At 39.1% G+C, this 12,095-nt stretch overlaps 1 protein-coding gene across 4 annotated transcripts in view; it reads right to left on the bottom strand.

Moving 5' to 3' along the window:
• ARID5B (AT-rich interaction domain 5B) overlaps nucleotides 1–12,095 on the bottom strand; it is a 179,556-nt gene that overhangs the window by 83,620 nt on the left and 83,841 nt on the right. For all 4 annotated transcript variants that reach the window (XM_037804020.1, XM_037804022.1, XM_037804019.1 and 1 more), the window contains one exon: nucleotides 4,510–4,740. In XM_037804020.1, the coding sequence (XP_037659948.1) occupies nucleotides 4,510–4,740 (231 nt within the window). The remainder of the gene's footprint in view (nucleotides 1–4,509; nucleotides 4,741–12,095) is intronic.

Here is a 12,095-nt window from a genome sequence, read left to right as displayed (position 1 = left end):
CCATCCCACCCCCCACATCAAACACACTCCCCCCACCCCTCCACATCAAACTGCCAAAGAGCTCAGACTCAGGACTCCTTACGTCACATTGTAATTAAAATCTCAACCCAAATCAACTATATCTTTGTTTAGTCCCACCCACCTTTAAACTGCATTTCATTTATGGGCACTGAGTTCGCTTTACATCTCTCTGACCGAAGCCGGTACCTTAAAAGTTATCCATTTATCTACCATTCTAGTGTGCCTGTTTGAATTTAGCTGTCAACACTTCATACGTGTGGAATCAATCTGAGTGATATTAATGTAAATATGCCTCACAAAGTGGTGGGCATTTTATTGTTCTAACAGCAAAAATAGACAAAATGTCTGTATGTGTATGTGTACTCTACAGCCTAGACTAAAACGCAATGTAAATGACAGTATGTGCTTTTCGTCAAGGGAATTGAATTATAAAAAGAGGTAAAAGCAAGGGTGGGGTATGTGTGTGAGAGAGAACGCCTTATTGTAGGAGACTGTGACAGGGCAGCAGGGGCAGGAATTATGCGTAGGGTAAAGATGTTTATGAAAAAAGAACTCCATCCATGTCTCTTTCTACTCATTGGTATTACACTATCTTTTCCTAATTGCATGTACAATACAACCAGTTTTCATAATGCTTTAATGGGGAGTCCATTGCTTCAGTTTTAAAAATAGTTAATTCTCTTGTGCTAAGAAAAGAACACATTACCTTTGAGAGCACGGCAACTGACAAGATGGGAGAATGCGGGCAGGATGTCGAAACTGAAGCTTTTCAATCACCTGCCGTTAATATGATTCAATTTATGCTTATGTCATAGATTTAGACATTGCACAGTGCTGTAAGCAAGGAAGGGACTTGAATAAAATACAGTGAAGAAAGCAGATGGTATGCTACCAAAACCCTTCAAGCCTAAAATAACCTTTACCAAGTAGGGAGGATAGTTAATTAAAACCAGGATATATTTACTCTACTCTGAATATCTGAATGTAAATAAAAATCAAAATGACACTATTGTAATGTTGGACTAAATGATGAAATTTCATCTATTCTATTTTTCTTTAATAGTTTCCAATCAAACTTTTCATTAAACAGCTTCATAAAATGCCACAGAGAATTTATTTACAGGGGCTCGTAGAATTAAAAGGCTTGCTTTTATTGTTCAATTACATTTGTTATTCAGTGGACAACATTTAAATGATGGGGTGGGGGGAGTGTCTGGGCAGTGGGGGAAGCTTGTCACACAGAGCAAAGTCCACACCCCGGGGAAGGCTGGCAAAGCAAGCAAGCCCAGACCCAGTTCCAAAGCTGCTGCCCAGCCTTGGTCCACCTGCTCACAAGCACGTCTCACTAGTGGAGAGGGGATCAGGCCATTCACAGAGCCCACCCAAAGAAAGATGGCGACTGAAGGCAGAGCAAGTAGAGAAACCAACAGTGGACCGGTGATGGAGGCAGCCAAGAGCTCACATGGACAGTCGGGACATGGATTTTAAACGATCTAGACATTTCCAACAGTTTCCTAATAAACCTCTCCCCCTATTCTTTCAGCCCATATCAAGTCCTGCCTTGCCCTGATCCCTCACCCAGTTCCTTGCCTCTCCCCCCACGTCCGTTCCCCAGCCCACTGCTAAATTCCTATGGCACTTGCCATCGGTGCCACTCACCGAATACTTAATTATTGACTTTCTTGTAACATTAGTTAACCTTTCACGTGCATTAATCCTGTCTTCCCCAATTAGAGTTAAATCCTCAAAACAGGCAAGGACCGTGTTTTATTTGCCTTTTAAACACCCCTCCCACCTTACTCCATACTCCAATTTAATAGAAGAAATCAAAAAATATATTAGTTAATAAAATAAACATTAGTCAATCATAGGAAAGCAGACACTGTCCTTTTGAGAGGGAACCTGGAGGTAATTTTATGGCAATTTATGAATTTCATGTGTCAAAGGTATAGCTGCTAAATGCTATAAACTCTTTGCCATCAGCTCCACCATTCATCCACTTGGTGATATGGCTAATAAAATCTGATTTTTACAGCCTAGGCATACTATTACCTAAATTACATTTGACCAATTACTGAAGTCACCAAACATGTGGTACAGAATATATACTGTGTAGAAAATTCATCTGTGGGCCCCCTGGCACTCTGGTTATCTGACAGAAGTGTTTCAGTCATCTGGCAGTGTTTAATATTAGGAACATTGGTTCAATGCTAGTCACTAATTAAATTTATGTTCTTCCACAAACAGTTAGTTGGTTGGAGAAAACCAACCCCACGTTTTAACAAACTCTTTAACCCATGTTGATTTCAAATACAACCAGTTGGAGGTTTAAAAGGGCTTTCTCTGGAAATTCAGATATGTGATCAAAAGTGGAAGGTGGAGGAGAACGTTGGTGGGAGTATTCAAGTCAGGTAAAATAAGTTATTAATTCATTTATTAAAATGAAATACTTGGAGAATTAGAAATACAAACTTAACTTTAAAAATCTAGTAGCTTCATTATTTAAACTAGCCATCTAGAAGTTCTTTAAAGGTAACTTTATTGCAAAAGAAAGTTTCCACTTTAAGAGGCTGGAGAAGAAAAACAGCATTAAAATTAGCTATACCAGAAGAAAGTTCAGGAAAACATAGCTTCACAAGTCAGATGCCTATATTTGTGAGAACATTTAAAACTAATTTAGTAATTCAATAACCATTGTGATTCCCGTTAAATTGGAACTTTTTCTATTACCGAATCTAGATGCAACAGCTTTGAAACTCAATGACTAATAACTCTTAAAAGGTTAAAACAGTTTTTCATTATATTACATTGTGAAACTCTAATTTTAAATGCTCTTATCTGAGGGAAAGCATTCTTTCAGTTTTATTTTGTGTCAGGAATTTAGAGCAACAAGTAAGATGAAAGGTTTGCAAGTGGGGGATATGGAAGAAAAACTCAAAAGAAAAGTATTGAAAGGGGAAGATCTGATCTGAAAACAGAGGGTATTTATGAAAGGTATTAGATACATTTACTTGAATAAAAAGATAATTTTCATTATTGTCATATAAAAATATGACAACAGATATTTCTCCAAAGAAGGAAAAAATAACTTGTATAAACACTATTACCCTCTTACAGATTGGCAGTCATTTAATAAACTGGAGTTGTGAAAGACATCTGAAAAAACATTTTGTAAGAAAGAAACATGTCAGGGCTTTAGAGTTCATGAACTTGGATCCTTTTCTCTCTTCCTCTCTCCTCCCTACCTTCTTGAATCATCATCTGCCATCCCCTCATCATCTCTCCCCTGCTCACACACCTATCACAAAATCCCTCCAGCAGCAAAGACAGGGCTGCTGGAGTCCTGAACAATCAATTTTGAGAGACCACAGTAGACCCCCCAAAACCACGCCCAGGTATGCAAATGCTTACACAGAGAGCTCTGAATAATCCAAAAACTAGGCACCCTCAGGGAAACACTGACCCACAGAATCAAGGAATGTTCCAGCTGAAAAGAACCCCAGGATCTCTCTAGACCAGGAAGCCCAACCTTGTCTCCACCCGCACCTGCGAGGGATCCAGCGTGGCTCAGTCATCAGAGTGGTCACTCTATGGCAGTGATTCCTAGGGAAGGGGTAGGGTCGTGGAGGGGGGATGTTCATGCTTCTGTAAGCATGGGAATTTCCAAGGAAGTTGAGTGTAGTTTGATAAAGCAGCCCCCGGAGATTCTGACATCCCTACCCATCCCACCAAGAACCAATGATATGATCCAAACTCTGCAACTAACAGAGGAGAAAATGAAGATGTGAGAGGGCAACTATTTTGGCTTGCCTTGAGTCACTGACTGCACCATGCACGTTTTCCCAAACTATGCAGTGGTATCTGCCTCCTCTCCCACTGTCTATACAGAGACAAGTGATTGGTCAGCTAGACAGAGATGCACATAAAGATAGGTGTGCACATACTCCATCTTTGGTGGGCAGTGTATAAAGATACACACACACACACACACACACACACACACACACACACGACAAACTTCAGGAGCATGGGGATCTATGTAACTTCTATCTACCTACCTGTCAATCAGTCAGTCAGTCAATCTATCCACCTAAAGCGACTACAAATGGTACATTTTTACAGTACCTTACAAACTGAAAAGGGAGTGATCAGTTAAATACAAAATCAGACTCTGAATAGCAAAGCCTTTTAAGAAAGAACTACAATAGAAGTTTCCTGTCCTAAAGGCCAATTTCAAGGTCGACCAAGCAACTTCAGACACCTGTAGTGAACAACAGGTGCTAAATAATAACCCTTACCCTTGGTAAACAGATTGCCCAGAAGGCAATGACGCCTTATGCTGCAGTAACCTGGGGGATGGGAGGGGTGGGGTGGCACTATTTGGCTTTTGAAAATGAACACTGTTCCCCATCGCTGCTCCTCACAAGAACTGAAAATAACTAGACACACACAAACAAGTTTCATATAGGAAAAAAATAAAAGACTCACCAAACTCATCACATATACTCTCATTTTCTATGAGAGTCGGGTGGTCAAAGGTGTCCCGACAGTATAGGATCTGAGGGTTCTTGCTGACCACCGCGATGCCCCCCAGGGCTAACGCAAACTGGTCCATGAGAATGGAAGACGGCTTATCCTGGATGCGCTTCAGCATGGAGCGGTACCGGCAGTACTGAGGATAGCTGAGGACGATCACGTTTGTCTCTTCCTCGTCCTCCCCTAGACAAACGAGAAAATATTTACATTACCCTCTGCCCTCCAACAAAGAACTTTCGTGGCATGGCATAATTTCAATAACCACTTCTGGTTTTATACTAACAATGTAATTTTCAACAGGTCTCCAGCATCCCCTCCACCCCCCAGCCCTACCTCACCCATCCGTCTTCACAGAAAAAGCCTCAGGCTACTTGCAGGGCATAATATCTTTGTGGAGAAAAGAAAGGGCTGGATAAACCCATAGACAAATGAAGCAATGTTGGGGTCGCCAGCAAAGCAGTGGAATCTGAACACTGTTTTGAAAGAATCTGATATTTTTTTAATCATAAAAGTCATCATTGTAGGAAAAACCAAAACTTTGTAGAGCTTCTTTATACTTATTGGGGTTGCACTGTTTTCCCCAATTATATCATTTTTTTCAGAGCTTGGGGCCTCTGAAAAGTCATCTGGCACCAGAGAGTTGTCCATGGGTCATTTCCTGCTTTGGTGGTTATTAGGGCTATTCAGCAAATACTTCCAGTTCTCCTTGAGGGCAGGTGGAAATACTGCGCTTTCTACCCCTTGGAGTTGAGTGGCCATGTGACTCATTTAGCCAATGAAATATGACAGAAGCGGGTGGCTGATTTAAGAGCCCATGTGTGTGTGACTGACCAAACTCTCCCTTTCCCTGTGCTCTGGTGATCTGGAATGTTCTAGGTAGCGGCTGCTCTGCCTGTCTGGCTCTGGAAGTGAGAATAACGTGGAAATGGAGCCACTGGCTAATCTAAAATGGATGTATAACCTAGGCAGAAGATAAATCTTGGTTGTTTCCAATGACTGTAATTTAGGATCATTTTTTATTTCAGCATCATCTATCCTAACCTGATGGATACATCCACCTTCCCCACCTTTCCTGCACCCTTATCCCCTATCTTCTAATGTTTCTCAAATCAATCCGGTAACTTGGCAAATCTCAGAACCACATGGAGAGAACTCCCCAAGCAGCCTTGTGCAAGAGCCCCATGAGAACCAACGTAACTCCAGAGAGCATTACAACTTTAATGACGTTTCCTCTTATGATGATCTGTTTGCATAGTTATACCTCATTCTATTTCATGCTCATTTATAAAAACCAGATTCTGCATAGAAGAATTCTTCAGAAACGACAAATGCCCCCTTATTGGGGTCCCATGTGCCAGGCTGCCATTACTTTCCACAACCACCCCAGCAGGGCAATTGTAAGCAATTCCCAGACGTGTCACTCATTTACCCAAGGGAAAGCACTATATATTTTAAGTCCTTACCAGGCTGCAGGGAACTGCACAAGACAGTTGTTAAGGACACCGACATGATCGTGGCCATCTGGTAACCAGTGGGAGATGAATGAGTAAGGATGGAACATAATGACGGGACATATCCAGTATTAATGGAAGGTGTGCAGGTGACCTTTTCAGATAGGAGGCCAATACTCAGAAGTATTTCTAATTATGTTCACTTAGTGCCTCAGGCTGGAGGCTTCTCTGTGAATGGAGATGTTTAGCTGCTTGCAAGATGACATCTATTAACAGTTTATGTTTCTTAGACTCCTGCGTGGTTTGTGGGCAGCCACTTCATCATCAGCTGGCACGTGTAATTGAAAGGAAATATGTTTACAGGCAAGAAAAATCCCCAAATGAGAAGTGGTTTTTGAGATGCTAATATATGTCCCAAGACAGGCTAATTTGAGATTTTTACAGCAGACCAAGATACCAGTTCTTGTTTTGGGTTCAAATCTACGCTTTCCATAGAGATCAAGCACAAAAGGTGTTAGTGGAAATGTTCTGGGAGGATTATCACAACTCCAGAGTGTCTCCATGCTATTTAAAGAAGCAGCCCCAAATGTGCCAATTGTAATATTATACTTTATTATATTATACTATATTAAAATTTATCCATGAAGACACAGCACATGAGAGGGCCATGACTGTGAGCCCCTAGGACTTAACTCATTTCACCATGTTCAGCCCCCAACACCATCTCCTCCTGCCCACAACAAATACTGTGCAAACACCTGCTGATTCCAAAATTCTATCCTGATCATGCCACGTGCTTTCTGTGATAGGGGAACAGTTGTGTCAGTTTCTCCAAGCGCTCTTGAAATGAAATACAGAAAATTTCCCTTTTCATGTTGAATGAGGGAGAAAGAATCGATGCTTCGGAGTTAGTTCCATGCCAGAGAATAATATCATCTGTACTCTTGGGAACATCTAACTTCTTCTCCCTTTATTTTCCTTTTGTTATTTTCTGACCATTTTACATGATGCCACCATCTCCAACCTATTCCTAATTCTCTATTCTGGATGAAGTCACTCTCCTCCAACCCATCCCAGGTATCTTCTGTGCTTGGAAAATGGCCTCTTTATTCTCTCCACCTCATCCTGGCTCAAAACATCTACCCTTCCTTCCTTCATGCAGTTCCTAAAACACCATCCAAGCCATGAATCCTCTTTCTATTGGAAGAAAGACAGCACGTTCCAACTTAGAGTTATGAGTCCTACAACTGTCCCTTCATTCTGGAGACGGGATCTTGAAGAGTGGTGCCGGGCTGGACATAGCAGAATCAAGGAGGGTGTCTGTAAAACGGCAGACCCTAGGCCCATCCAGAACCACTGACTTGGCATCTCTAAGGGTGGGGCAGAGGAATTTACATTTTTAACAAGCATCCCAGGTAGTTCATGCACACTAAACGCTGAGAACCACTACCTCTGAGTCTGAGTATAGCTCTCCGCGTAGACTTATAGGAATTTATTTAGCTTGGTTTTTGTTCCATATGTTTATTTTTTAAATTCAGTTGTCAGGTATATGCTTTTATCCTTATTTTTCATCTATACCCCCTAGTACCTAGAATAGAATACAGGACCAAATACCTTGCTCCCTGCCACTTTTGCAGGATTTTTACGGGTTTCACAGAAGAAAGAAAATGAGTAAAAGCTCTTGACCAAAAATATGAGGGGTTTAGGGACTGTTCTCCTGTTTAGAAAGCCAAGCAAATAACTCGTATTTCTGTAGCTAATAAAAAAGCATTAAAAATTACAAAACTTTTTCACGTAAGTTATCTCTTTGGGTAACCACAGCGGCTCTATTAGTAGCATTACAACTTGTTAATATTCCCAATTTAGCGATGCGACAACCCACGCGACTAGCCCAGGACCTCAAAGAGCTAAAAGGCGATGGAGGTGAGACTATAGCACAGTCTTTTAACTCCAAGTTTCATGATCTTATTATTATGAAAAAATGTCTCAAAAAATAATAGCAATGTTAAAGACTTAACTAATTTATAATTACAGGGATGAAGGCATTGGCGTCTGTGTAAAATACGATACTTTTGCCTCATTGAGAATTGTAGAATCCAGCCAGTTATAAACCAGAATTCTTCTATTCTGATGAAGTTAGCAGATTATCTTAGATCACTGCAGTGTCCGTCGTATTGATTTTTACATTATCAACACACCTTTGTGTGCATCAACTTTCAACTTTCTACTCATGTGACAGGAAGCAAAGCCAACCCTAACTTTTTCAAGCCTAGAACCCCTGTCCCTCATTAACCTCTAGCCACACTCAGGCTGGTCTAAGATGGAGATGCTTAGTGATGCCGAAACAAAAATTACGATAACTTTGTTGCTTATGAGCAGAATTCACCCATCCGGACGAGAATTTCGGCATTGTTTGGTCAATTGCCTTAACGTGAAAGGTATAGATAACCGAGTATAAAATTATGAGTTTGGAAGAGCTTTCCAGGTCTAAAATCTCTGATCCTATAACTTTTTCCTTAGCCTCTGTATTATAAACCAATGTCTCTCTGATACAACTACAAAAATATTCCATTGTTCAACAGGTGACGCTTTATTTTGTCCTAGTCCACTGTGAAACAAATAAAGCAAACAATTCTTTCAAGAGGTCTTATTTAAATTCCTCATTTACTTCTTTCCTCCTTATACATTTCATGTAAACATAAACACTCCTATGCAAAGTTACCGGTGCAACCAAGGCTGCCAATAAATGCTTTGTAGGACATTTTTCCCTTTCCAATTCATAATAGTTCTAGCAGATAAGTCTAAGAATGAGTAAAGAATGGATAAATTGCACATTTGTTAAGCAAAAGACAAACAAAGTGTTCCTGGAACAAAGATTTTCTTTCAACCACACCAACATAGGAAGAGAAATCAAAGTACTACCTTAAGGAGTTTTCCTCTAAAACACTCTAGTAAGTTGTAGTTTGTTGGGTTATATACTATATATCTGTATCTTGATTTCTGTCAACAGAAAATAATCAGCAATAAATTGCTAGTACCCAAGACTGAAATTGTAAACCATAATTATTCCATTCTATTAAAATGTCATCCATTCCTCAATCCCCACCACTAAGAAAAAAAATTGAATATGCCTATTTTAAAAAAGAAATATTCCTATGGAATGAGACCCCAAATTACTGAACCTCACTTCAATTTCAATAAAAAGAACTTTGCCTATTAAAAGTTAATACCTAAAGTACACTGCTTGTAATGCTCAACCAAAATTACTCTAATCCTGTGCTTATATTATAATTACACGTTTTGTTAACCTCTCTCAATGTCAATTTTTCACTTATTTATATATTTTCAAAGTCCAAAACAGAATTCCACAGAGAAACTGTAATTACAACATGAGACTCCACCCAAGCTTTTCAAACAGTAACTGTACACCATTGCTTTAATCCTCAGAGTCGGGCTGGGGGTGGGTAAGGAGGTGGGGAGTGGGGAAGTGCAGGCATTCTCTCTGGAAAGCACAGTGCTCAAGTGTCTTCGTACAAAGAGAGATGCATGAAATAGCAAACACAATGAATTAATGGAGCACTGACTTTCAAATATCCATAATGCTATTTTTTAAAATAGATAATGGTGGCCAAATGCACAGAAGGCTGAAAACATAAATTCCAGAGGAGAAATTTGTTTTTATCTCTTACACAACAATTTAGAAATGTAACTTTCTTTTTCATTCTGGGGAGAGGAGGGAAGGCTTGTTTCGGAAACATCGCACTATTATGCTAGTGAAAACCACTATAATCTACTTCTAACATCAGTAAGCTTAAAAAAAAAATCTTAAAAAAACCTTCACACCAGGATTTTATAGCGCCTGGTGGAAAAAGTATGCATGTTCCTTCCTGCACCTAATTACCTCAACAGAAAAATCTGCCAAGTATTTTGCCCTTTAGTTCTCTTAATCGTATTAGGGCAAATGCATTTGGATGCCAATAGAAATAAACATTTAAAGATTTTCACTTAAAAGATTCCAAATATGTAAGAAGGCTATATTTGAGACAATGTCCCTAGTGCTTCAAAGACAGCATACGGTTTTCTTTTTTTTTTAAGCAAATATGAATTTGCTCATGTTATAAAACTTGATGTCTAGTTTTGAGACAATTTAAGTAAAATAATGTCAATATGAGCACAGGCTCTCACAATGATTTATGCTTCCTTCTGTTGCTTTATTACATTAGACATTCCTTTCTCAAAGCTTTATACTTTTTGCTGTGCTCCTAGCAACCAACCAACGGCAAAGCATCGACTTTATATACCTGGCACTTTTCCAATTTTTACTGCTATTGACAATTATATTGAAGTTTCCATTTAATTGCTGGGCTGTTGTGACATCGAATATTTGTCATAATTAGGCACTTCCTATTTTCTGCCCATTCATTTTTGATTATTACTGAAAATGATTTTTATTTTATTCCAGAAAATCTAAGCATGAAAATTCTACAGATAAGAGGAGTTACAGCTGTTACTATCATTACCAACATTGTAACATGCAGCAAAGAAAAAAAAAAGAATATAATTTCTCGGAAGGTAATTTTCCTTTCAGTCTAAGTGCTCTTATTCATCTTACAGTTACTCAATGATTTCCTGTTCTAATTACAGGACATTATACAGAAAGACATTTGTAAAAGGAAAATGCAGCAGTGCCTATGACTAAATAGCTTGAATTGGCTTTAAGTGTTTAAAATTCCAAAGTTGTATATCAACTTTATCAATCCGTGGTTACAGCTTTGTGTAAATGTGTAATGTGTCCTGCCACATTTAAAAATCTCTCATAAGGCAGTTAAACTTAGTACCCAAAGTTAGTACACATCAAAGGGGAAAATACATTTGCAGTTAAACTGATGTTGGGGAGTGGGGGTGGGGGAAGATCAGTTTTTTGCCCCCTCTTCAAAGCTGTTAAATTGGAGGCATGCCAAGACAAGGAGTGGAAAATATTAACAATAAAAATAAATTAAATGCCTGATTAAAACGGAGAGAGAACAAGATTCCATCCGGAATAGAAATGAAAATGCCACAAACTATTTCATAAAAACACACTGTGACGTAAATTACACATCAGTATTGCACTGTTGTGGTTATTTTGAGAAATGGTTTGTACTGTAAGTCAGCTGGTGCTGCCCCACCCTTAATGATTTTGTAATTCTCTACACAGTAAGCAAGTGGAGCAGCCCTGAGATTGCTGACAGAAAACAGACCTAGCCATACAGAACTGGCAATAAAAAGATAATGTATTTTTAACATAACAGAACAAGAAGATTGGCTTTATTAACTAAAAAAAAAAAAAAAGAAAAGAAAAGAAAAGAAAGAAAGAAAGAAAAGAAAAAAAAACTACTTTAAATGGTCCCCAGCTTGCCATTTGTTTTGATAAATGGAAACACAGATCTCACAGGATAGGCAACCAAAACACCACTGGAAGGCTTGCAACAAAAAGAAAATGTGAGAAAATATATTAGTGCATGGATTGCAAAGGGATCAAAGAAGATTCTGAGTGCAAAACCAAGGGCTGTTTCCAAAAGCAGACCATTCAAAATAGGACTTCAAATATAAAAATATGTATTAATATACTAATATCAGCCTTTGCCTTACTGTTGCCTCATCCCTCAAAAAGCAAAACAACACAGAACTAAACTAAAACAAAACACTGCCACCACTCCGAATAACAAATGAACCCACTGGGAAGCAAGCCAGCTCCAACTTCTCCCAAATGGCCACTGAATTCGAAGCCACCTTCAGGAGCCACTCAGGATTTGATCTGGAGAATTTTGAGGTTTATTTCCATATGGCTCATCTCAGACCAACTTAAATGGCGCAAAAGATAGACATTATGTACTAGTAGTATCTACCTGAGACCACATAGCCAGACCTAAGGGTAGGGAAAGTGGCGACCATATTCGAGGAGTGATTCTAAAGGCCTTGACCAACCTTAACTCGCCTCCTTTTCACACTTTCACTTTCATTATTTTTATTTTTCATTATTTTTATTTTTTAGAGCAGTTGTAGTTTTACAGAAAAATAATGCAGAAAGTACAGGGTTCTCATATG

The sequence above is a fragment of the Choloepus didactylus genome, chromosome 15 (genome assembly GCF_015220235.1).
Source record: "Choloepus didactylus isolate mChoDid1 chromosome 15, mChoDid1.pri, whole genome shotgun sequence".
Taxonomy (NCBI): Eukaryota; Metazoa; Chordata; class Mammalia; order Pilosa; family Megalonychidae; genus Choloepus; species Choloepus didactylus.
This window is presented reverse-complemented; position numbering and strand designations above follow the sequence as displayed.